This window comes from Tenrec ecaudatus, chromosome 12, assembly GCF_050624435.1.
Source record: "Tenrec ecaudatus isolate mTenEca1 chromosome 12, mTenEca1.hap1, whole genome shotgun sequence".
Classification (NCBI taxonomy): domain Eukaryota; kingdom Metazoa; phylum Chordata; class Mammalia; order Afrosoricida; family Tenrecidae; genus Tenrec; species Tenrec ecaudatus.
The window spans coordinates 135970217-135993953 of NC_134541.1; the positions used below are offsets into that span (position 1 = coordinate 135970217).

Below are 23737 nucleotides of genomic sequence, written 5' to 3' on the forward strand. Positions count from 1 at the left end.
TGGATGCTGAAACTTCCTCTCACTTGGATTGGACTTGCTGTCAGGCTGGCCCAGTGCAGGGGAAGGTGAAAATGAGGCATGCCTTAGGCAGGATGGATGGACACAGTGGTGCCCCAGGGCGCACACGGGGAAGGACAATCGTGAGGATCGTGCAGGCCCAGGCAGTGTTTCTGTCGCACATAGGGTCACTACGGTTTGGAAAGGACCGGATGGGACACCTAACAGCTGGGGCTGATTAGAGTGTGCTCATTTCCGCTATCCTGGGCGACTTCACGATCAGTATCACAGCCCACGGTCAGAAGGTTACATTGCTGAACGCGACAAGGATTGGGCAAGGAAGATTGGGCAAGAATGTGAGCCCCAGATGCAGGCCAGGGTGGTGGTCCTGGGAGCTGGCGGCCACCAGGCCTAGCAGAATGTGCGCCTGAGCCCAGCGAGGAAGAGTGCGTGGAGGCGTTGCAGGCTGAGATGTACTGGGTCCACTAGGGCCGCTTGCCCATGGGTTGTCAGTGCTCCATCCCCCGAGGGGTGGCAAGGGCTGGCACGGAGCCTGGGTCAAAGGGCAGGAGAGCAGACCCTGGATCTGAGCCTTTGGGAGCAGATGGGCGGCGCCATCCCTAAAGCCGAAGTCCAGGCTCCCTCACGGACTGGCAGACCAGCCGCGGAGCTCCATGAGGCGAGGTCGGGGCAGGCAGGCAGTCGCCCTCATCAAAGATGGCCAGCGAGCCCGCGGCGCTGGCGCCACGTGACCACGCCCTCCCGCGCCACGTGACCGCCACCCGGGCTCCCGCTCGCCTTCCCGGCGGCACGGAGCAGACGCCGGCGCTGCAGCTGCAGACCCGGGGCATGGTACCGATGCCTGCGATGGCGCGGACGGCGGCGGCGGTGGCCGTGCTGGGCCCCCTGCTCTGGGGCTGCGGCCTGGCGCTGCAGGGCGGGATGCTGTACCCCCGGGAGAGCCCGTCGCGGGAGCGCAAGGAACTCGGGGGCCTTTGGAGCTTCCGCGCCGACTTCTCCGCCAACCGGAGGCAGGGCTTCGAGCAGCAGTGGTACCAGCGGCCGCTGCGGGAGGTCAGCCCTGCCCCGGGGCCCAGGGGGCGCCCCTGGGGAAGGAGGGTGGCTGGCAGGGCAGGACACGGGCAGGGACACTCGCCTCCCCACTCCCTCATCCCTGCTTTGTGGGCGAGGGAGCGGGGTCTTGGGACAGGGATGCGCTCGAAGCCACGTGGTGGGAGAGCAGCGCCCAGCGCCCCAAGTTCCTTCTCCTGTGGACCCAGGGGTCGCTGGCCAGGAGGAAGTGGAAGTACTCGCAGGGCGGAGGGGGGGCGGCCTAGGGCCCGAACAGGAAAGGAGAGGCTGCCAGGTCTTGGCCAGGATGAGTTGGGTCGCAGTTCCCTCCGGCTGGACGAAGGCTGGGTCAGCGCAATGCCAGTGGCACCCAGACCCAAGGCAGGGGGTCTGAGGCGGGTTTGCACTTTTTGGAAGAAGTTGGGCGCTGGGAGGAAGGCTCCTGGGTGCCAAGATTTCGCAGACCATGGGACTTGCCACTGGCCATCCTGGGCCTCACCCAACTCTCCCTCTTGACCTGGGTGTACCCTGACAAAGAACTGGGGTGAGGGAGGGCCAGCCAACCACCCCTGCCTGCAGGGTCCAGTCGCACTCAGTGGCCCTGCCCCACAAGGTTTCCAAAGCAGTGGTCATATAAAAGCCGACTGTCTCACCTTCCTCCCACTGGGCCGCTGGTGGGTTTGAACTGTTGAATTTTCAGTTAGCCACTGCAACAGCAGGGACCCCCTGCCTCTCCCAGTTCCTCCTTTTGTTTACCTCTGCTACCGGCACTCAGCAGAGGAAGGGCTGTGATGGGACACATGCGCCCTGCTCACAGTTTCCTCCCTACGTGTAATCGGGGCATCATCAGATTCTTAGTCAATGTCAGGTCTCTGAGATCTGTCCTGCTTCAGGTCCCTGTGGTCCTGGGCACTTGCTTCTCTGGGAGACCTTTGTCCTTGTGTCATCAGCCTAGGATGAACGTCTGGGACCACAAGGCATCACCCTGTGTTGATAGCCGAGCTGAAGCCCCTCTGGCTGCTCCTGCTGGCCTCCTGCCTGCAGGGTTCTAGGGCCTGAAGCAGGGATGTCCCGTGGGGGTGTCTGGCAGACTCTAGCCTCTCTCATCTTCCACTGCTTGGTGCCTGCGGCCATGAGCTGACACCCTGCTGTCACCAGCTACTGGCTGGGCAGTAGCTGTGTTGTGGCAGCAAGGGCAACGCAGTGAGGGGTCATATCAGCTCTGGAGAGGCAGTGGGATCACAGCAGGTGCAGAATGGGAGAAGGGGTCCCGGAACCTTTGGGTCTGACAGTCGCCGTGTCCAGCCTTCCCTCTGGCAAATCTGGCCTACCAGCTCTTCCTGGACTTGGACTCCTGGCTATTGGCCTAGAGGTGGGGAAGGTGGGTCTGATAAGTACTCTGGTCTTCTCCCTCCAGTTGGGTCCCACCCTGGACATACCTGTCCCCTCCAGCTTCAATGATGTGACCCAGGCTGGGGAGCTGCGTGACTTCATCGGCTGGGTGTGGTACGAGCGGGAGGTGGTCTTGCCCCAGCGGTGGACCCAGGACCCAGGCACACGCGTGGTCCTGAGGATTGGCAGTGCCCACTACTATGCCATTGTGGTCAGTGTGCTGGGCTGCAGGCCCAGCCTGTCTTTCCTGGGCGTGGGGAGGGGATGAGCCTGCAGGGTGTCCCCCTCATGCCCAGGCACCTCTCCCCGTATCTGCAGTGGGTGAATGGGGTGCATGTGGTTGAGCACGAGGGGGGCCACCTTCCCTTCGAGGCCGACATCAGCAAGCTGGTGCGGGGCGGGTCCCAGGAGTCCTGCCGGGTCACCATCGCCATCAACAACACGCTCAGCCTGACCACCTTGCCGCCCGGCGCCATTCAGTACAGCACAGACCCCTCCAAGTGAGCTGCGCCCTCTCCCTGCCCGCTCTGCCCATCAGCCTTAGCAGGGAGCTGAGGCCACTGTCCTCCCACTCCAGGTACCCCAAGGGCTACTTTGTCCAGAAGACAGCCTTTGACTTCTTCAACTATGCCGGACTGCACCGGCCAGTGCTCCTCTATACCACGCCCACCATATACCTCGATGACATCACAGTCACCACTGGCATGGACCAAGACACTGGTAAGGGCTCCTGGCAGGCTCTGTCCTCGGCCAGGTTCACAAAGATCCACCTTGCCCCCGCCCCCTGGAGCACCTGTACTGCTGACAGCCCCATCCACCCTGTGCGTTTGCCATTGAGTCTGTTCCACCTCACGGCGACCCACAGACGACAGAGCAAAAGCTGCCCCAGGGCCACACCCCCTCCCAGCCACAGGCCTCTCTCGTGGCCTCTGTGTGGGCGGCTCATGTCCCAGCACTCTGTCAGACAGGCTCTGTGCGGAGCCCAGTGGGTTTTCCTTGGCCAATTTCCAGAAGTAGACCTCCAGGCCTTTCTTCCTAGTCTGTCTTAGTCAGGAAACTGAAGTCCCGGCAGAGAGCCAGCCAGCCAGACACGTGGCAGCCCCTCCCTCTCAGAAGTGAAAATCCAGTCTGAGTGGACCAGAGCTTCTGAAAGCCCATCTAGTCAGTCCCCAAGGAGAAGTGGGGTCCTGATTACAGTCACATGCCCCACGGATGTCCACTCACTGCAGAGGGAGCCCCAGAAATGCACAGTGGTTCTGTAGGGCCTGGGGGCTCAGTGCCGTGGTGGGAAAGGGTGGTCCCAGTCTGTGTGGCCCAGCCCAGTCTCCCTCAGGCCTGCTCGTCTCCTGCAGGGCTGGTGAACTACCAGATCTCCGTCCAGGGCAGCCAGCACTACCAGCTGCAGACGCGCCTTCTGGATGCACAAGGTCGAGTGGTGGCCCAGGGTCCCGGGGACCAGGGCCAGCTACAGGTGCCCAGCGCCCACCTCTGGTGGCCATACCTGATGCACGACCACCCTGGCTACCTGTACTCCTTGGAGGTATTGGTCACATGGGCTCCGGTCAAATTTGTTCCCTTCACCTGCCCAGGCCTGGGCCAGCAGGGCCGGCAGGTCCTCTCAGCTGCCCAAACCACTCAGTTGATGGTTATTCATTTGAAAATGGTGTAAATGAGTGCAGAACCGTGGCCCCGCCAGCAGTGTGCACATGTGCAGCTGGGACGCTGGTTAGTCCTTATGCCGGGCAGTCAGCCTGCCCATCTCCGGGCGGGACCCTCTTGACTGCAGCTCAGAGCAACTTCTGCCCCCTTCCCCCCCACTCTTGCTACCTGCTCCCAGGGCCTTGTGCAAAGCCCGTTTTTGCTGATTTCCTTGTTTTTCTGTCACTGAGCCCCACCACCGGCCTGGAGTGTTGGGGTGGTCAGGGACCTCCTCTCTTGGCGAGTAACACCCCACCGCACGGAAAGGCCTGGTCTCTCATCTTAACCTGTTGAGAAACTTTTCTGCTGTTTCCATATCCTGCTAGATGCCACTGTGCCCCCAGCCTGCGCCTTGTCAGCCCGTGGTGGGGTCCCCAGTTCTTGGAGCATGGTGGTGGTAGGGGTGGGGTGGGGTGGGGGTAGCTCCCCTGTGTCTTTCTCTCTCATGCCCTGCGTGCGGGTTGCAGGTGCGGCTGACTGCGCAGGCGCCGACGGGGCCCGTGACCGACCTGTACACGCTGCCCGTGGGGATCCGCACGGTGGCCGTCACGGAGCGCCAGTTCCTCATCAACGGGAAGCCGTTCTATTTCCACGGGGTCAACAAGCACGAGGATGCGGACGTGAGTGTGTGCCCGCGTGTGCGCCCCGCGGGCACCCCCTGCCCCACTGCGCGGACCCCGCAGGGGAGGGCAGCTCCGAGATCACCACTGCTGAGCTGCTCCCGCAGGGCCTGCAGAACCCGCTGCCGGGCACTTCTCCTGGACTTTGGCGCTGTGGGTTAAGCGTTGGGCTTAGCTGCCAAGTAGGTGGCAGTTCAAGCCCACCAGCTGCTCTTTGGGATAAACATGAGGCTGTCTATTCCCGACAAGACTGCCAGCCTTGGAAACGCCATACAAGGTGGTTATGAGCAGAATCAGCTCAAGAGCCGCAGGTTTGGTTTCTCATCCATTCATGAAGAGTCCTGGTGGCTCAGTGGTTAATTGGTGGGCTGCTGACTGTTAGGTCAACAGTTCAAATCCACCAGCTGCCCTGCGGGTCAGTTCTGCTCTGTCCTGCAGCTTCAGTGGGAGTGGTGGTTGACTGAAGGGCAGTGGGAGGGACACAGGCTCCAGAAGGCTGGACCCTGTAGGGTCCCCTGCCCATTCTGCCTGACGTGCTGCCCCCAGATCCGCGGGAAGGGCTTCGACTGGCCACTGCTGGTGAAGGACTTCGGCCTGCTGCGCTGGCTGGGCGCCAACTCCTTCCGCACCAGCCACTACCCCTACTCGGAGGAGACCATGCAGCTGTGCGACCGCTACGGCATCGTGGTCATCGACGAGAGCCCAGGCGTGGGCATCTCCCTGGTGTGAGTGTCACCCCCACACCCCATGCGCGCCCTCGCTTGCCCTGCCTGGAGGCTGCTGAAGCACACTGTCCTCCCTCCCTTCCCCAGAGAGAGCTTTGGCAACGCGTCTCTGCAGCACCACCTGCAGGTGATGGAGGAGCTGGTGCGCAGGGACAAGAACCACCCTGCAGTGGTGATGTGGTCCGTGGCCAATGAGCCTGCCTCTGCCCTGCCGCCTGCTGGCTACTACTTCAAGTGAGTGCTCCTGGGCGCCCCTGCAGCCCAGCCCTCCTGTGGACCAGCTGCTTGGGGGGCAGAGTTAGATCCACCGGGTATGTGTGTGCTCTCCTGTCTGTGCTTTGATGCCCTGCAGCTGCTGCTCTTCTGGAACGAAAGGGGTCCCCGGTACCATCACAAACCCCTTGCTTCCCCTTCACCATTCCCCCTGCCATTTGTCCTTGTCGTTTGTAACATCATGTCGCTTCCCCCACCGCTCGGTGAGGCTGTGGATGTCTCCCTTTGAGTCATGCTGGATCCCCTGCTTGCTCACTGGCCTTCCTGGTGGGGGTGGTTGTGTTGCTTCTCACTCAGCCCCCCACCCCTCCCCTGGGCAACAGAAGGAAGTGTTGCCCGGTCCTGCATGCACCAACTTTGGTTGTTGGTGAACTCCAATCAGTGCGCTGGGTATTGAAGTGCCGGCCAGGTGTGGCCTTGCACTTATGGCCCCGTGTTGACTCAATGACTTCACGGTCCACCCTGTGCTATTCAGGGATCACTGGGAGTCAGACTCAAGTCGATGGGAGTATTTGGGGTGTTTTTGCTTTGGCCACTGCTGGTGACGCAGAGGGTTCTGCCGTGGGCTGCTCACTTACCAGGCGAGCAGTTTCAACTCACAGCCTCTCTGTGGGAGAAACGTGAGGCTCCGTGCTCCCCCAAAGGTGTGTAGTCTCCCCAACCTCCAGGTGCAGTTCTCGTCTGTGCTGTAGTGTCGCTGTGGGTCAGAATGAGCTCCGAGGCAGTGAGTCTGCGTTTGAGCCAGAGTTGGGGAGTCTGGCAGCACCCTGTTAGGGAATATTCTATTGCGATCGGTTGGGTTCTCGAGGGCTAATCTTTGCTAGTCACTTGACTGTCATGTCTTCCGTTTGAGTCTGCTTAGGAAGCAAACCAATAATCACAGCCCTCGAGAGGATTCTACCTGCTAGCGACCCCTTGGGACAGAGTAGATATGCCCCTGTGGGTTTCTGAAATGAAGTCTCTGGGAGCGGGCAGCCTCCTTATCCTCCCGCAGAGGTGCAGGTGCTTCCGGTGAACTACCCCACGGGGCTCCTTCGCTTAGCTAATGCTCCCTCACTACTAGACTAATTAATCTCCCATCTTAGCACATATCCCACCCACTCCTAAGGCCAGGAGCTTCCGGAGGGAACTAGTATGCAGCGTGCAGCCCAAAGCCCTCAGCTCACCCTCCTACTTGGTCTCCTGGCCTCTCCTCGGGCTGGTTGGAACCAGGGAGTGCAAGGGCGAGCACCGGCCCAGGGGGCGTGGTCTGGGTCTGAGAGAGCACATGTGCAATGGGACCCCCATCCTGGCAGCAGAGAGCATGGGTCTCGGCACAGGCATTGGTCTTCGCCCTGGTTCTGGTCTTGGCTGGGGAGGGGAGGTGAGTGATGCTGGGATTGACAGACTGTGTGTCCCCGTGTCTTTGCCTCCCGTGGACAGGACGGTGATTGCCCACACCAAGGCTCTGGACCCGACACGACCTGTCACCTATGTGACCAACACCAACTATGCCAAAGACCTGGGGGTGAGCCTGGGGTCTCCACGCAATGCTCCTCACTGGCTGTCCTCCTGTCCTGTCCTAACCCTTGCTAGAGGGTACTGCTGGGGAGAGCCAGGCCACCAAGGGCCAGGAAGTGGACGCTCGCTGCCCACCTGTGGCTTCATCTCGCAGTGGGCACAGGCAGAGCCCATAAGGACTCCGTTTGGACTGCGGGTTGGCTTTCTGGGCAGCTGCTTCTGACCTGCTCAGGGAATGTCAGGTGGGCGGGGGCGCCCATGTTCACCGGCCACTGTTTCTCACCAAACCCTGGCTGATCGTCCACCAGGAAGGGGACTCTGCCTGTCCTTGGATTCTGATTTGATTTAGTAAGTGGGGGTGGAGGTGAGGCTGCGGGCTTCCTTCTTCGTGTTGCTGGAACAGAGAAACCATAGTGGGTGGTCTGAACAAACAGCGATCTGTTTTCTCAGTTAGGGGGCTCCAAGTTCAAGTCTAGTGCTGGCTCTAAGGGAAGGGCTGCTCACTCTCTCCCCCCACCCCTCCTGCCATTTCCAAGGGAAGGTCCTTGTCTGCTCCTCAGTGCTTACCGGGGTGTCAGCGGCCTCTGTCCCCCTTTGGTCTTTGCTCCTCTCTCGGAGTCTGATCTTGTCACTTCAGGCAAGTCTTGAGTTTAAGACCGAGTCCCGTGGCTGTGGCTGCCCTGGCCAAACAAGCATGTATAGGGGTTAGCATTCCAACCCGTGTTTCTGTGGGGGACAACGCTGGTACAATGCAATCCCGAACCTGGGAGTGCAGCAGTGCATCCAAGGATCAACCCTTGCCCAGGTCCAGCAGCTGGAGGGAGAGAGTGACCGGTCCATCCTGCTGGCTATGGCCTAGCCCTCACTTCTGTACCTGGCCATTCCCTCACCTATCTACACAGTGTCCATGTGCATAAGCCCAGGCTCTGTCCGAGTCAGCCTTGTGTGGAATTAAGTCCACACCGTCAAACAAGGCAGGAGCAGGAGGAGCTCTTTCACTAGAGAGCCCGGAGACGGGCAAAGCCACCCCGGGTGCTGTGCAGCAGGACAAGAGAGCAGCTAGAGCGAGTGGGCACAAACCCTGGGACGGACAGATAGATGTAGTGCCAAGGACCCTTGGACTAGGAGCCCTTGTGGTGTAGTAGGTTAAGAATCGGGCTGCTAACCGAAGGACAGGCAGTTCACACCCAGGAGCCCCTCTGATTAAGATGGGTGAGCCGTTCCACTCCCATAAAGAGGTACAAGCGTAGAGTCACTTCTATTTCCAGCAGTTTGAGGTGGAGGTGGGGGCGGGCAGGATGGCTCGGGGGCCCCAGCCATCTCCTGCATCTGAACCCCGAGGCTCCTTGGAAGTCCACGTCGGTGAGCAGGCGTCCTCGCTCTGTCCTAGGCCCAGTATGTGGACGTCATCTGTATCAACAGTTACTATTCCTGGTATCATGACTTTGGACACTTGGAAGTGGTTCCCATACAGCTCACCTCGCAGCTCGAGGCCTGGTACAGCACCTACCAGAAGCCCATCATTCAGAGCGAGTACGGGGCCGACGCCATCGCAGGGTTTCACCAGGTGAGTGAGGCAGAACGACCGCTCACCTGTGCCGGCTGGACCCTTGCTTCTGCTCGGCTGCCAGGTCACACATACCCAGTCCAGGCCTGGCTCCCCTTCAGGACTTGGGGCTCAGGGGCAGCCTCCCTAGTGGGCTTCTTTCTGGACAACCCCCCACCAGGTCCCCCCATGGTCTTCATAACCCACCCACACCTAGTGTCCTCTAGCTCATAGGACAAAGCCCGAGTGAAGGCTTGCTCTCGCCACCCCTCCTGGCCTTCAAGCCTCCTCCTCTGTCACACCCAGCACTGTCGGTCTCCACTCGGTGAAGGCACCTCTTCCTGGGATGCTCAGGTTGGGGCCACAATCACCGTCCACCAGACACTGTGGCAGCCTTCGCGTCTCCCCTCCCATGGCTCGGCCCAGGGACGGCTTCACGTGTTCTTCACCGTGGTGGTTCTCACTCCCCCCACGGGCAGACCGCCATGGCTCCGTGAGGGATCATGCTGTTCTGTTGCTTGTAAGGTCCCCTGGAGTCCCCTGCGCTCCCTTGCAGGGCCCCACTCACGGTGCCACACGTGTGAGCAGCAGATTCCTTGCTGGGTGGGGAGGGACGCTTGTTCGCTTTACCTCCAGTGCTCATCAGCCTTGTGAGGTGCCGAGTCAATTCCGACCTGTAGCGACCTCTTGTGCCAGAGGAAAGTGGCCCAGAGGATTGCCTGCCTCTGCCTGTGCCCTTGGTGCAGACTGGGGGGTGCTGAGCGTTAGTGGGCTGCTGGTTCAAACCTACCAGCTGTCCCAAGGGCACTGTTTGCTCTCGCAGAGATGAGCAGTCTGGGAAACCCCACAGAGGGTTGAGATGGGTTGGAGTGGACCCATGGCAGTGGTTTGGAGGGTGGGGGAGTGTTTTTGTTGTTTTTTAATCGTTTTATTGGGGGCTCATACAACTCATCACAATCCATACATACATCAATTGTGTAAAGCACATTTGTACACTCATTGCCCTCATTATTCTCAAAACATTTGCTCTCCACTTAAGCCTCTGGCATCAGGTTCTCATTTTTCCCCCGTCCTCCCTGCTCCCCCCTCCCTCATAAACCTTTGATAATTTATAAATTATTATTTTGTCATATCTTCCCCTGTCCAACGTCTCCCTTCACCCCATTTTCTGTTGTCTGTCCCCCAGGGAGGTCACATGTAGATCCTTGTAACTGGTCCCCCCTTTCCAACCCACCCTCCCTCGACCCTCCCAGTATCACCTCTCACACCACTTGTCCTGAAGGGATCATCCGCCCTGGATTCCCTGTGTTTCCAGTTCCTATCTACCAGTGTACATCCTCTGGTCTAGCCGGATATGTAAGGTAGAATTGAGATCATGATAGTGGGTAGGGAGGAAGCATTGAGGAACTAGAGGAAATTTGTATGTTTCATCATTGCTACATCGCACCCTGACTGGCTCATCTCCTCCCCAAGACCCTTCTGTAAGGGGATGTCCATTGGCCTACAAATGGGGTTTGGGTCTCCACTCCGCACTCCCCGTTCATTCGCTATGCTAAGATTTTTTGTTCCGATGATGCCTGATACCTGGGAGGAGTGTCTTTGTGGAAACAGATTCCCAGGTGTTGCTCCCACAGTGTTGCTCACTGAACCTCCAGCCTCTTTGGTTGGCAGACAAGTGCTTCACTACCATGCCACCAGGGCCCCTGCCTGCCACCTTCCCCCTCACTGCCAGCCAATTCAATCCAACACCTAGCAACCCAAGAGGACGGAGCAGGACTGGCTCCATGGGTTCCCAAGATTGGAAGTCCATTCAGGAGTAGAAGAAGGCTGTGCCTTTTGCCCGTGGAGGGGCTGGCGAGTGGGCTTGAACAGCTGACCTTGTAGGTAGCAGCTGTCAGATAACCCACTGCCGGCAGGGCGCCCTGTCAGTCACATGAGCCGACTGACTAGTGACCTGCTGAAGGGCTGGTACGAATGTAGATCCAGGTGGTTGTTCCTGTCAGGCTGCTCCTCCAGCTACACCTTCCAGCTCAGTAAAAAGCCTGGGCAAAGGCCTCTCTTTCCTGCCTTTAAAGTTCAGCGTAGAGATGATAAAAGAAGCCCAAACAAATGTCAGAGTATGCTTATAAACCAAAACGCCACTGCCGCTCAGTCACTACCACCTGTGTAGGGGTTTCCCAGGCTGCACATCTTGAAGGAAGCAGACAACCTCATCTTTTCGCCTGTGGAGCTGTTGGTGGGTTTGAACCTTGGACCTTTTGTTCAGCATTGCAACCCTTACCTGACAGCAGTAATAAGTATTTGCACATCAAAGCAGATGCCAATTAAGCTCTGACAGAAGTAATTTCTCCAAGCTGCCTGGGTGCCCTCATACCCACCTGCCCTCCTCACCCAGCATCAGCGGGCCCTGCAGTCTCCACAGCTCACCGGGAGCCTGGGTCTGGGGAGCCCACAGAGCCTCTTCCTGTCTCTCTGCCCCTCCTCCCAGGACCCACCCATCATGTTCAGTGAGGAGTACCAGCGGAGCCTCCTGGAGCAGTACCACCTGGTCCTAGACCAGAAGCGTCGCGAGTACGTGGTGGGCGAGTTGATCTGGAACTTCGCGGACTTCATGACCGCCCAGTGTAAGTGGATGGGAAGGGCCTTTGCTGGGCTGTGGTCTCGGGGCATCTGGTGGAAAGCAGAGCTGGTCTAGTAGGTGTGGGCTGAGCAGAGCAACTTGCATGCTGGGGCCTTTGCAGCTGCAAATCCCTCACTCACCTGCTTCCCCAGTCATTCATTCTGTGGTTCAAAGAAGCCAACGGGTGGGTCTCCATCCTGAGCCACAACAGCTGACTTGGCGCTCTCTCACTGAGAAGACCCCAGGAATCCCTGGGTGGGACACACAGTTAAGCACTCAGCTACTGATTGGAAAGGCTCTTGGTTTGAAATCCAGCCAGAGGCATCTGGAAGAAAGGCCTGGCAGTCAACTTCAGATCACAACGTTGTTTTGTTTGCTTCTCTTAATAAGGAAAACGTCGACCTTGAATGGCTTACGCTGTTGGGATTCACTTGTGATTTCCTGAAGATTAATAATGTGGAATTTAACAGTGACCCCCAAATCCAACTTGGCAACCCTAAAGGACAAAGTAGAACTTCTCCAGAGGGTTTCTGAGACCAGGTCTTTCCTGACACAGCCAGCCTCCTCTTTCTCCCAAGGAGCACCTGGTGGGTTTGACCCAGCTACCTTTAGGTTAGAGCCCCATGCATCTGAGCCTATGGTGCCGCCCGGGCTCCTGCGTAACAGCAACAACAAACTCACAGCCACTGAACGGATTTGACTCATTATAGCCCTTGTAGACCAGGGCAGACCTGCTCCTGTGGGTCACAGAGACTTTGGCTTTATGGCAGGAGAAATCCTCATCTTTCTCCCGTTATCAGGGACAATCAGATTCAAACGTGACTCCCACTGTGGGTACGGTGGGAGAAGTTGGGGATCAAGTATGGAACTAGGCTCTCCCGTGGGGGTCAGAACACAGAATAGGGTAGGAAACTGAGCACCAAGAAGTTCTCTTTTCTATCGGTTTTCAAGTGCTCTAAGGGTGGGTATATTTCAGTCCTCAAAGGAAGTAAGACCTTCCTGCTCTTCCTCAAGTGGGGACAGCCGAGGGCTGCTTCCATGACGTTTTAAGGGGTGTCTCTCCTCCCTATCCCTCTGGATTCCTTTTTGTTGTTGTTGGAAACACATACACACACTCCACCCCACTCCCACCACCCCTGATTCCTTGACAAAGCATACAGGGAGCGTGGCAGTTTGAGGTGCTCAGGAAAGACAGGCAGGTCTTTGACCGATGTAAGTCTTAATTAAGAATCAGGATGATGAAGAGAGAGGAAGCGATGAACAAGGTGAGCAGGCAAAGGGAGTGAGGACACAGACCTTGGACACACTCGGAAGTGAGACGAACAGCTTCTGGAGATCCCCGGGGCCCTCAGAAAGTCGGTGGGGAAATGCAATGAAAGGGTGATGGAATTTTCCCAACTCTTCAAATCCTCGGATTCAGGATGGTGATCTGGTTTCATGAGTGCACCTGGGGCCCATTGCCTGGCCAGGTCGACGTGTGCTCACGCCTGCCCCCTGCAGGCCAGTGGAAGCATTCCCGTACTGGCGAGCCTGGCACAGAGCTGGGCAGGTGGACACGGGAAAAACACTGACAACCCGAAGTTTTCGGTGGCAAAGCGCTTCTTGCCTTTGATTTGGCAGACGCTGGCCACCGTGAGTCAGAATCTTCTCAGTGGCAGTGGGTTTGGATGTTCGTGTGGGGAGGCTGCTTGGTGAGGGGGGCAGGGATGTAGTAGAGCACACCCTGGGAAGGTCGTCACCGACGCTGCTCCCCTCCCAGCTTCCTGCCCAAGTGAGCCAAGCTGGGAATCTGCTTTCCAGGACCAGAAACCCACCAGCAACCCCCTGGTGGGCATCTCTGACTTCCTGGGAGGCCAGCTCTCCTAGCAGAGCGGTTTCTTCAGAAAGGCCCGAGTCAGGAGTCCCTGGGTGATGTGAATGTTACGTAAAAGGATGACAGTTGGAACCCTGCCCGGGGCCCCTCCTAAGGCAGGCCTGGTGCTCTGCTGAATGGCCACACTCCAGAGCCGTTCTACTCTGTCCACGGGGTTTCCGTGGCCTGGAATCAACCCCACATCCATTTCCCTGGAGATTCTGATTCACCTTGACCCGTGGAGGGTCTCGTAGACTGGAAATGTCCTCCCGCTCAGTGGCTGGTGGGTTTGAAGAGTTGGCCTCACTGACAGCAGCCCCGAGGCTCAAAGCCACAGCACCACGAGTTTCGAGCCGGCCCCACAAGGTCATAATTCAATGTAAGACCGACGTGAGTCTTGCCCAGAGCCAGTTTTTGGCCCAGGTCCCCTTCGGTGACCAGACAGCAGGCAGCAGCCAGCCACCCACCCAAAGGGCTACACACTTGCTTGGGAAGTAAAGAATAAATCATTTGGGACATTCTACCTCCCCCACCCCCACCCCCACCCCCTGTACACACAACAGAGTAGAGAATAACACCCGTGGCGGTGAGGTAGCAGGGAGGCGGGTGGCAGCTGTCACTTCAGGGACTTGGGCCCCAGCCCTCTGCCCGGGGGCCATGGTCTAAGCACATGCCTGCCTTCGCTGTTTGCAGCCACTGTGAGAGTGCTGGGGAACCGGAAGGGGATTTTCACTCGACAGAGGCAGCCCAAAAGCGCAGCGTTCATCTTGCGAGAGCGATACTGGAGGATTGCCAACGAGACCTCGTCTTTGGCGAGGTCGGCCCAGTGCGCAGGGAACAGCCTGTTCACCCTGTAAGGCTGCGCCGACACCCCAGCGCCTCGTCTCGGGGACTTCACGCGTCACCACTACCCGGCGAGGGGCAGCCACCGCGCAGGTGCGCACACGTACGTGCATGTACATGCGCACACTGAGCCAGGCTCCCAGACGCTCCTGCCCTGGAAGCGCTGGGAATGTTCACGCTCAGGGCCAGGAAGGGGAAGTGAGAAAATAAAGGCGTTTCCAGCAGAAAGAGTTGGCTTAAGTGACCGCCCGCCCATGGGGTCGATGGACGACATGGCACACGGAGGGGCCCAGATCCTGACCCCCCCCCCCAGTCAGAGGAATTAACACCTGCAACCCCCGGGAGGAGCTCTGGCGGGGCAGTGGCTGCGCGCTGGGCTGCGATCACAGGAGAGGCCGGGCTTCGTTCCCATAATGAGTTACAGTCTTGGAAGGGTCACTATGAGTCAGCCTTGGGACAACCGCCAGGTGGCCGTGAGTTGGAATCAGTCCAAGAGCAACCAACAACCACCGGTACACTTGGGAATTCCTGGGGGTTGCAGACGGTTAGGTGCTCCGCTGTGAACCAGAAGTTGGTGGTTCAAATCTACCCAGAGGCACCTTGAAAGAAAAGCTTGCTAGGCTTACACTGACCACCCCATGGGGCGCAGCCCTACTCTGACACACGGAGCCACCACGAGACATTACTTCGAGGGCAACCGGCTTGGCTTGTTTGCATTTATGTTCACCAGACGACGAACCTAAGAAAACAGGTTTAAGTTTTTGTCTCCATGCGGGTGGGAGGCCCAAATCATCAACCCTTCCAGGACGTTCACAGACCAGCCTTGACGGCTGGGACAGAGGTCGTAAACACACGAGGAGACCCACTTTACACAGAGAAGTGCTCCGTGCCTGTCCCCTTTCTGGACGAGCATGTTTGTTCCTCAAGGGGGCCTTCCTGTCCTCCACTGCTGTCAACTCCATCGGCGAAATGTCCAGCATCTGTCAAGCATGGAAGTGAAATGGTTTGGGGAAATGCCTTTTCGCTTCTAACCAAATGTTGGTGACAAGTCAGTGGTAGTCGCCACCCAGCTGGCCCCTTCTTGGGTGGCTGACACCACATCTTGGCAGTCATACCTTTTAGCCTGTTTTTGTTACAAAATCAAGTAAAGACACCATTCATTAGGATTCAACTCATTGCAACACCATAGGATGGAGTAGAACAGTCACCTCCATCCCCTTGGGTTTCTGAGACTTAAATCTTTATGGGGATTAATGGCTTCATCTTTCTCCCTCAAAGTGGCTGGTGGGTTTGAACCAGCAATCTTGTGGTTAGTAGCCCAATGCCTAACCTATAGTATCACTAAGGTCCCCTGACCCCCAAAACCTGACATCATGTTTCCAGCACTTAGTGACGCTACAGGACGGGACAGCGCTGCCCCTGTGGGATTCTGGGACTGTAACATTTTGGGAGTAGAAAGCCTGTCTTTCTCCTGAGGAGCTGTTGGTGGTTTTGAACTACTGACCTTGTGATTGTCAGCCCAACACATAACCACCATGATACAGTGCTTCTTAGGCTTCTAATAAATTAGGAATTTTTTTAGTCTTACAGCTGAACTTCAAGTAATCTAATGTCGTTCCATTCCAAAGATATATAATAGGACCTCTAGCTGACAAGGTTTTTAAAAAAAACTGTAACAGTTACACTTTTGACCCTTTTACAGGGGTCGCCGGATTCGTAAAAGTAGCAAAATGACACTGATGAAATAGCAACGAAAATAATGGTATGGTTAGGGGGTCACCACCACACGAGGAACTGTCTGAAAGGGCCACGGCGTGAGGAAAGTTAAGAACCACTGCACTTGATGCTGTTAAAAACAGGAGCAGGTGGACCCCTGCTGACAGTGGTTATGAGTTGGGCTGCTAACTGCAAGGTTGGAATTTAGAAACCACAATGTGCTCCAAGAGGAAAAGCCAAGACTTTCCACTCCTGGAAAGCCACGGGGGCGGTTCTACCCTGTCCTAGAGGGTTGCTATGAGTCAGCACTGAATTGAAAGCAGTGAGAACAAGCTCAGTGCAGACAAGTAAACTGTGGCAAAGCTGCTTACGAATGGATTCGCTTGTCTTACATGTTACCTGTTTAGAGGACTCAGAACATAGGAATAATTGTGGAGATGGTCATACAAATTGTGAGAATTTTTTCTGTTGTACAACTCAATGGCACCTGCCAATATTAACAGCAATAGAGTTTTTAGGCTAGGCTAAAGTAAAACTGAATCAAAAAGTAGGAAATCATGATTAACAGAATAGATCCTATGTGCCGATAAAGGGGCCATGGTGACCTTAAGGTCAGCAGTTTGAACCCATCAGTCACTGCTCAGGAGAAACATGAGGCTGACTGCTCCCCGAAAGACAGTCTTGGGAACCCTGGGAGCAGCTTTAGTCTGTTCTAGAAGGTCACTGTGACTCAAAATGGACTGGATGGAAATTGGCATGTGCTTACAAGGAGCCCTGGTAACATAGTAGGTATGCACTCGGCAGTTCTAAAGCACCGGCCTCTCTTGAGATGCAGCAGTTGGCTTCTGCAGATTCAGGCTTGGGAACCCTGGAGGGCAGGCCTACCCCTCCTATAGAGTTACGGTGTAGTTGGGACTATTCGACAGCAACTGGTTTTGCTTTTTACCTGCCTGCAGAACAGATGACACTTTTTGCCATCCACGCTTGACGACTACACTCACCCTAAAACCATGGGAATTCCAGGCACTAGAATCTCCAGAGACGTAGCTTAGGAAATAACTTAAGCGCAGTCAAAGCAGTCTACCGGTACAGATGAGTTGCTCATGGTCAATTTCTGGGATGGAAAGCGATGTGTTCAGCTCTGTTTCTGCAGCACACCCCTGCACTGTAAGAAAGATGCAGCACAACTCCCACAGGTAACGGCTACATTTATTTTTATACCAAAAAAGTTATGTGCAACAAATAAACATTCTTACATATTTACATTTGTTTTTATTTACCAGTTAGCAAAACGGTGCGCTCAATGTCTGATAAAGAGTATTCTTCTCTCTATTAAAGGGAAATCTGCCCCGTGAAGCCCATTCCCAGTGGATACTTCGCTCTGGAGCACAAAGCACTAGTGATAGATATTTTCGATGGAACGTACTATACAGACCCAATACCTAATATTTAGCCTGTGCTAAACACTAAGTATTACAGTACTGACACACTTCACCTTTTCTGGGCCAATTGGTCTAAAAATGTTTAGCCTGGAGCCCCCACCCCCACCCCACCTTTTGTTTGACCAAAGGGAATTTCTGACAATTTAGGAATCCTGAAGTGCTGCTGCCTAGATCGCCTGGGAACGTTTCACCAATGCTGGCATTTGGGAACAAATACATGAGCAGAAGGGTTGCTGATCAGCCAGACACGGCTCTCAGGTGACAGTGGGCTTCTCTGGGCATTTGTCTAAATACTGCTTTTCAAGACGACACTTCCTGTTCGTGCTCACTGATGTCGAGCACTGGTACCAATCTTAAGTTGTAAAGTCGTGACGGTGGTAACGTTGCGCTTTTGCAGATAGTCTTTTAAAATTAAAGTATCAATGAAATTAAAGTATCAATGAAAACCAAGCAAATGAAAGCCAACAAATAGTTTTAATTCCACCACCCTCTGGGCCTATGTCCTACCTAGTAGGTCCAAAGATCCCCTGGTACCAGGTGAGGTTTTGCCTCTCTGTACGAAAATAATGCTTTCAACAGTCTTTCAAAATAATGGAGATATGCATCTGTATCAAGTTGCGAGAGTAATTCCTGGCACACAGTTAAACCTGAGTTATCGCACCAGAAGCGTATCCTCACTGACAGCAACTAGCTGCAGCGAGACGCCAAATGAAGCCCTCTGGATGGACGCCCAGCCCTTTACAGCTTTCTCCTGACACACACCATCTCACTTCTGCAAGCAACCGTCGAGTATATGAAGAAGCTTCACTTATTAGGAATCACGTCAAAGACCCCAACAAAGCCATCTTTCCTCTTATCCTTCAAAACTGATGGCTAGTCATGTTGCCATGCTAAAATATTCCGTTTAAAAGAGTCTTGTAACCCCCCTCAAACTTGATAAGTCAGTGCCTTCCCCACTGCCCTCTCTACCAGGTAGGACAGAAGGTGTAGAGGGAGCCAAACTTCCCGGGCAAAAATGCCAAAATACGTAGCGCCTAACAAGGTTCCGCCGTTCACTGAGATACTGGTGTTGCGCTGCTGGGATTTCAGGCAGTGTGGGTTCATCTCTCAGAAAAAAAAAATTAATGGGTCTTTACAATGTGGCAAAACCCAATTTTTTTTTTTAATACATCTGAAACAGTGGTATTTTCCCCAAGGTTTCGGAAGGGGCTGGGGACCCTGAAGGGTCTGGCTAAGCATGTTTTCATTTCCTCATATTAAAAATGCTGAAGACATTTGTGAGAATGCAACATCAAGACAAGCTTTAACTGTACTTTGCAGATGGAGATCAATAGGGTGAAAAGCCATTTCAAATCGGGACATGAGGAACTTGTCCAGTGCTGCCGCTCGACACTGCACCACAGCCGCCTTAAGTGCTGAGCCGTTTTCCACTCGAGGGTGAAAAAGAGAACCAGCCTGGGCTGTTGGGGGACAGGAAGCAGGGTGACAAGGTGACCTCGGACAGCTGGTCCCATGAGGACTGGTGTCTCCATAAACACCAGGTATTCAATCAGTCCTTCCTAGAGTTCTTATCTGGTTTCAGATGCAAGAATAACACATACACAGTAACACAAGCATTGAAAAGATTCACATTCATGGGGGAACTTCAGCCGTGATGAAGTCTAGGAAGCCATCTTTTTTAGACACTGGTTAAAAGTTCAGGACAATTCAGGCTTAAACCTGCCTTGGCATCAATGATGACAGTTGGAAAACGACTGAACAGTTGCTGACTCGACACATTTTCTTTTACAGGGCCTGTCCCCTCCCTACAAAAAGAAGGCAATTGATGCCCTCAAAAGTGACCGGGCTGATGAACTTTTTCTTTTTTAAAAAAACATAATGACTAATCCGCTTGGAAGCAAAGGCGTTACTACTACTTTTCCATCTAAGGGATAAAATGATCAGTCAGAGTCTTTCCTAAAGAATGCAAGCTTTCTACTTCAAGTTGAGAAAGGGAAGGAAGGAAGGAAGGAAGGAAGGAAGGAAGGAAGGAAGGAAGGGAGACTTCTGCCCAAGTCCAACACATAAAATATTTGGTATGAGAATTTCAGACAGAAGGCACTTTTAACATTCAGACCGAAGATGTGAGCCAAGAGACAGACTCTTCACCATTTTCATGTGGGTTCATTCAGGCCGCCGTCAAAAGGAAAAAAGATGCACTTGGGTAATTTTCAGAGAGCAGTGGTGACGTTCCCGCTTCACCTGCAGATCTGTCTGTGGTCCTCCCCCTCACACTGAGCAGCCTGCCGGCCCACCAGCCCCTCAAGTTGACAGGTCTAGTGTCTGGTTCTAAGCTAGCGCAACTAGACATCTGGTTCGTTAGTGCAGAATGAAACAACCAGGAGACAAAACTAAAACTCTGGAGCGCTCGGGCGTGTCCGGTACAGCACAGCCATCATAATACTGTCTTGCTGATTGACTGGCACCAGTATTACGGAAACAGATCTGCGTCGGTATTCAACGGTTGGACTAAGACACTGGACCTCAAAACGCCACATTAATATCTCCAGTTTTTCTTAAAAGAAATCTACTCACTTTTCATCCTTAGTGTCCTCAAGGCCAAGAACTGGCAGTCTGGTCACAGATGACTTCCTGTGGAAGTTCACAATAGGTCCAGTTTTAGGACTAAGCACAAGCTTGAGACTTGAACATCCAAATGGGCATCTCTCCCTTTCTGAGGAGGAAGATGAAAGAGAACCAGACACCCTAGGAATCCTGCTGCTGATGCTCTACCCACGGCTGCTGGGGCTTCTGGATGGGTGTCCTAGTGCCACTAGTCACCGGTCAGCATTGAGCTGCCGCTTCTCCACTGCTGTACCTTCAACTGACCCGTGTACAGTAAGTCCTGCAGGGGTGGATCCAATAGTTCTACCTTTATTTACAAATATCACATAAATGGATTCTAGTTGAATCTATATGTTTAAATCCATCGGCTAAAAACATTTTACATGTTGTAAACATGGCAATATTTAATACAGTATCTATTCTAAAATAGTTTCATGTCATGATCACATTAGTTATACCTGAAATTGAATTTATACACATTAGAGAATTACTATCAATGGTTGCTCACGTGACAGTTGGGGCAGGGTGGGCTGGGCGACATTTTATTATTTCAGAAATCTCTTCAAAGCAAAGTTAAAGCTTGTCTTTGATTGGCTTGGCATATCCTTATTTTTGTTTTGTATCCATATTTAACTGAAGATTGACACAAAAATAGCTAGGACCCCTTCTAATTTACAAGATTTAAAAAAATCATTTGGAAATTCTTGGGGAAGTGTCTGTTGTGAAGAATAAAAACAAAACAAAAAATCAAAAACCTGCTGCAAAATAAACTTAATGGAAAAGGAACTTGAGAGACTGTTCACCAAGGAGTCCGTGGGCCGTCAGTCCTGCTTGGGCTGCAGCTGCCGTTTCCAAGCCTCATTCAAGTAAACTAGTCGTTTGTAGTTGACGATGAGGAGGAGGAAGTTCAGCACGTAGGTGATGAAGCAAATGAGGCAGAACTCCTTGAGCACAAAGTACAGAATATAAGCCAGGTACAAGGAGCCCACGACAGACGCGATGGAGGACGTCATGAGGAGCAAAGCCGCCACTGCGCTCGCCGTCAGGCCTGCAAGAGAAGGGGACACAGGGCTCAGCGGGGTCTCCACATCGCGGGAGCGCCAGCGTCCACAGCCAGCACATGCTGATTTGCTGTTAAAACTCTCCGGTATCGGAGAAGGAAATGATGGGTGGCATGGTACCAGTATGGCTACAGTTTGCCACTCCTCCGACCTTCCCGATGCAGCGACTACGTACTGCATAGGCAGCACGCGCTTGAGGGCGAGTGTGCCGAGGGAACATGCCAGCCTGCAACCACACCACATGAGCAAGCGGGCGTGTGAACTAAGGAGCCCAACTCTCAATGAAAGAGGGAACGTGCGGCTCAGAGCTGCTCTCCACGCTGCAGACCTCTGGCGGGGCCCTGACCCTGACCCTGATGCTGGTCCTTCTCATGCAGGCTCCCTCATGACCCAGCGTGACACCATGTGACAGAGCAGAACTGCCCCGTAGAATTTTCTAGGTTGTCATCTTTACAGGGGCAGGTCACCCAGTCTTTCTCCTATGGAGCCTGGGGTGAACGTGATCCAACAACCTCTTGGGTTAGCAGCCAGGGGGCAATTAGCTGCTGCGCCACCAGAGCTTCTCAGAGATCCATGATGGCAGATCATTACACCAGCATGGTGTTGACATCAAACCAACCAGAGTCATGATCAATGTTTCAGAAAGGGCAGGCAGGTGGGGCAGACATTTGGCCAGATGGGAGTCAAACCAGATGTAGAAAAAAATGCTCAAGACAAAAAACTGCCAGAACTCTTTCCTTTCTCAGAGCTCTTCACGTGCGGCCTTTTGTAAACTCTACAGACAGGAGTAGGAGAACATGTGCACTGATTTCAGAACAAGAGGAAAACGGGTATAGTAGCATTAAAGAAGTTAATTAAGGAGCTGAACTCCCTGGTGCCTGCTGGGGAAAGGTACGAAGTTGCCGATGGGCTTGCGGCATGATCACTGGCGCTTGACTTGTCCCTGGGACCAGTGAGCACTAGACAATGGCGCCTGAATCAGCTACAACTTGGAATCAACTGGATGGCAACGAGTTTGGAAGAAGCTCTTCAAGACTAAAATGCTGCTAAATTGCGTGTTCTAGCAATGAGCAAATCTGGCCCACCACCTGCTTTTATAAATAAAGTTTTATTAGAACCCAGCCACGTTTATTTGTTTCTGTACTGTCTGTGAGTGTCTTCACATGACTAAGGCAGCGGTGAGTAGAAGCCACATCATATAAAGCCTAAACCCTTTATCTGGCCCTTGGTGACCTTCTGACCTATGCTGTAAACTTCTACAACTTCAAAAGTTAATGCTTTAACTTCAGTTTTACCCAGGAAAGCTTGAAAGCACATGAACAAATTGTTTTCTTTCTCCCTGCCTCTTTCCTCAGCTACAATATTAGATTAAGAACCATACCTACCTTCTACGGTCGGCGTGCGGATCCCATGAAGAGGTGTCAGGCACTAACCGGAGCACCCCTGGCACTTAACCAGTGCTCGACGACTACTTGCTGGTAGGGAACCAGCCCTAACGCAATGTGAGCGGGTACTTGGGCCTTGGGACATTTTCAGTAGGATTAAAAATATGCTATAACTCTAAAGAGATGACAGCATAGATGGCAGTCCGACCACACAATGGAATTTTCTGCAGTTGTGTAAAGAATGAGGACAATGTCCTGACATGGAATCATCACCAAGAGGTGATTAATGAGGGGTGGGAGGTGGCATGGTGAATGCTCTAAATTGAAATGGGGGTGACTGTATAACTCTCCTTGATATGATGGATTGATTGAACTATTGAATTATGATATGTAAATTATGGGTCAATAAAACTGTTGGGGGGTGATTCAAAGGGAAGGGGGGGCCCCCCCAAAAATCCAAACACACCAAGCTTTAGAACATCTTCTATAATAGCTGGCTTCTGTATTAAAAGATTAAGACGATGCAGTTGTGTCTTCTTGTATATACATTTAAAAACCTCTAGGAGATGGACAAAAAGAGCTCCCTGCCTGGGGGAGGCCGTGGGGGAGACTGCACAGGAGGGCACAGAGGATGGAGGAAAAGTTTTCGGTCCTTTTTTATATATTTTGGCTTTTTAACCCTACCCCTGATTCACATGGGGAAATTAAATTTTAAAATGTTGTATCTCAAACTTAATCAGAGTATGAAACCGTTACATGAATTCACAGGGGTCTCTGATGATAGACACTTAACATTAAAAATGTGTGACTGCGATGAATGTGATGAAATACAATGTATATCAACTGCTGGATATAAAACTAATGATCTTCTCTGAAGCCTTCACCCAATTCACAATAAAACATTTTTTTAAATACAGATAAAAATTTATTTTAAAATATGCATGTGAAGGGAGAAAATGAGCAGCAGATATTAAGGGCTCAAGTAGAAGGCAAATGTTTTGAGAATGATGATGGCAACAAATGTACAAATGTTCTTGACACAATGGATTTATGTATGGATTGTGATTAAGAATTGTACGAGCCCCCAATGAAATGATTTTTTTAAAAGAAAACACAAATGTTAATCCCCCCCCCCAAAAAAAAAGTTTCAGTCAGGGAAAAAAAATGAGGAGCTGATACCAAGGGCTCAAGCAGAAAGCAAATGTTTTGAGAATGATGATGGCAACAAATGTACAAATGTGCTTGACACAATGGATGTATGTATGTACTGTGGTAAGAATTGTATGCGCCCCCAATAAAATGTTTTTGTTTTTTTTTTGAGAAAACACAAATGTTAATCCCTCCCCCCTAAAAAAAAAGTTTCAGTGGGGGGGGGGGATGAGGAGCTGATAA

The 23737-nt window shown here is 53.5% G+C and overlaps 2 protein-coding genes across 4 annotated transcripts in view; one reads left to right on the plus strand and one right to left on the minus strand.

Annotated features, from left to right (window-relative positions):
• Nucleotides 1-772: 772 nt before the first annotated feature.
• LOC142462794 (beta-glucuronidase-like) lies at nt 773-22850 on the plus strand. Of its 3 annotated transcripts, none has more exons than XM_075565018.1 (12): nt 773-1071; nt 2486-2671; nt 2779-2960; nt 3038-3180; nt 3813-4000; nt 4626-4778; nt 5325-5503; nt 5591-5737; nt 7199-7283; nt 8667-8843; nt 11311-11446; nt 22316-22850. In XM_075565018.1, the coding sequence occupies exons 1-12, from the start codon at nt 847-849 to the stop codon at nt 22330-22332; spliced, it is 1818 nt and encodes a 605-aa protein (XP_075421133.1). In that variant the 5' UTR covers nt 773-846; the 3' UTR covers nt 22333-22850. The 3 variants fall into 3 exon arrangements, with proteins under 3 accessions (XP_075421133.1, XP_075421132.1, XP_075421134.1); XM_075565017.1 differs by lacking the exon at nt 22316-22850 and adding an exon at nt 13988-15688; XM_075565019.1 differs by lacking the exon at nt 22316-22850 and adding an exon at nt 11833-12012.
• Nucleotides 17103-23737, minus strand: part of VKORC1L1 (vitamin K epoxide reductase complex subunit 1 like 1) — a 58620-nt gene continuing 51985 nt past the window's right edge. The window contains exon 3 of the mRNA XM_075565020.1: nt 17103-20947. Within this exon, the coding sequence (XP_075421135.1) occupies nt 20721-20947 (227 nt within the window). The 3' untranslated portion in view covers nt 17103-20720. The remainder of the gene's footprint in view (nt 20948-23737) is intronic.

Coding starts and splice junctions, on each gene's coding strand:
- LOC142462794 (XM_075565017.1), top strand. CDS start 847: ATGGTACCGATGCCTGCGATGGCGCGGACGGCGGCGGCGGTGGCCGTG. Junction 3,181..3,812: donor TGGCATGGACCAAGACACTG/GTAAGGGCTCCT, acceptor CGTCTCCTGCAG/GGCTGGTGAACTACCAGATC. Junction 4,001..4,625: donor GCTACCTGTACTCCTTGGAG/GTATTGGTCACA, acceptor TGCGGGTTGCAG/GTGCGGCTGACTGCGCAGGC.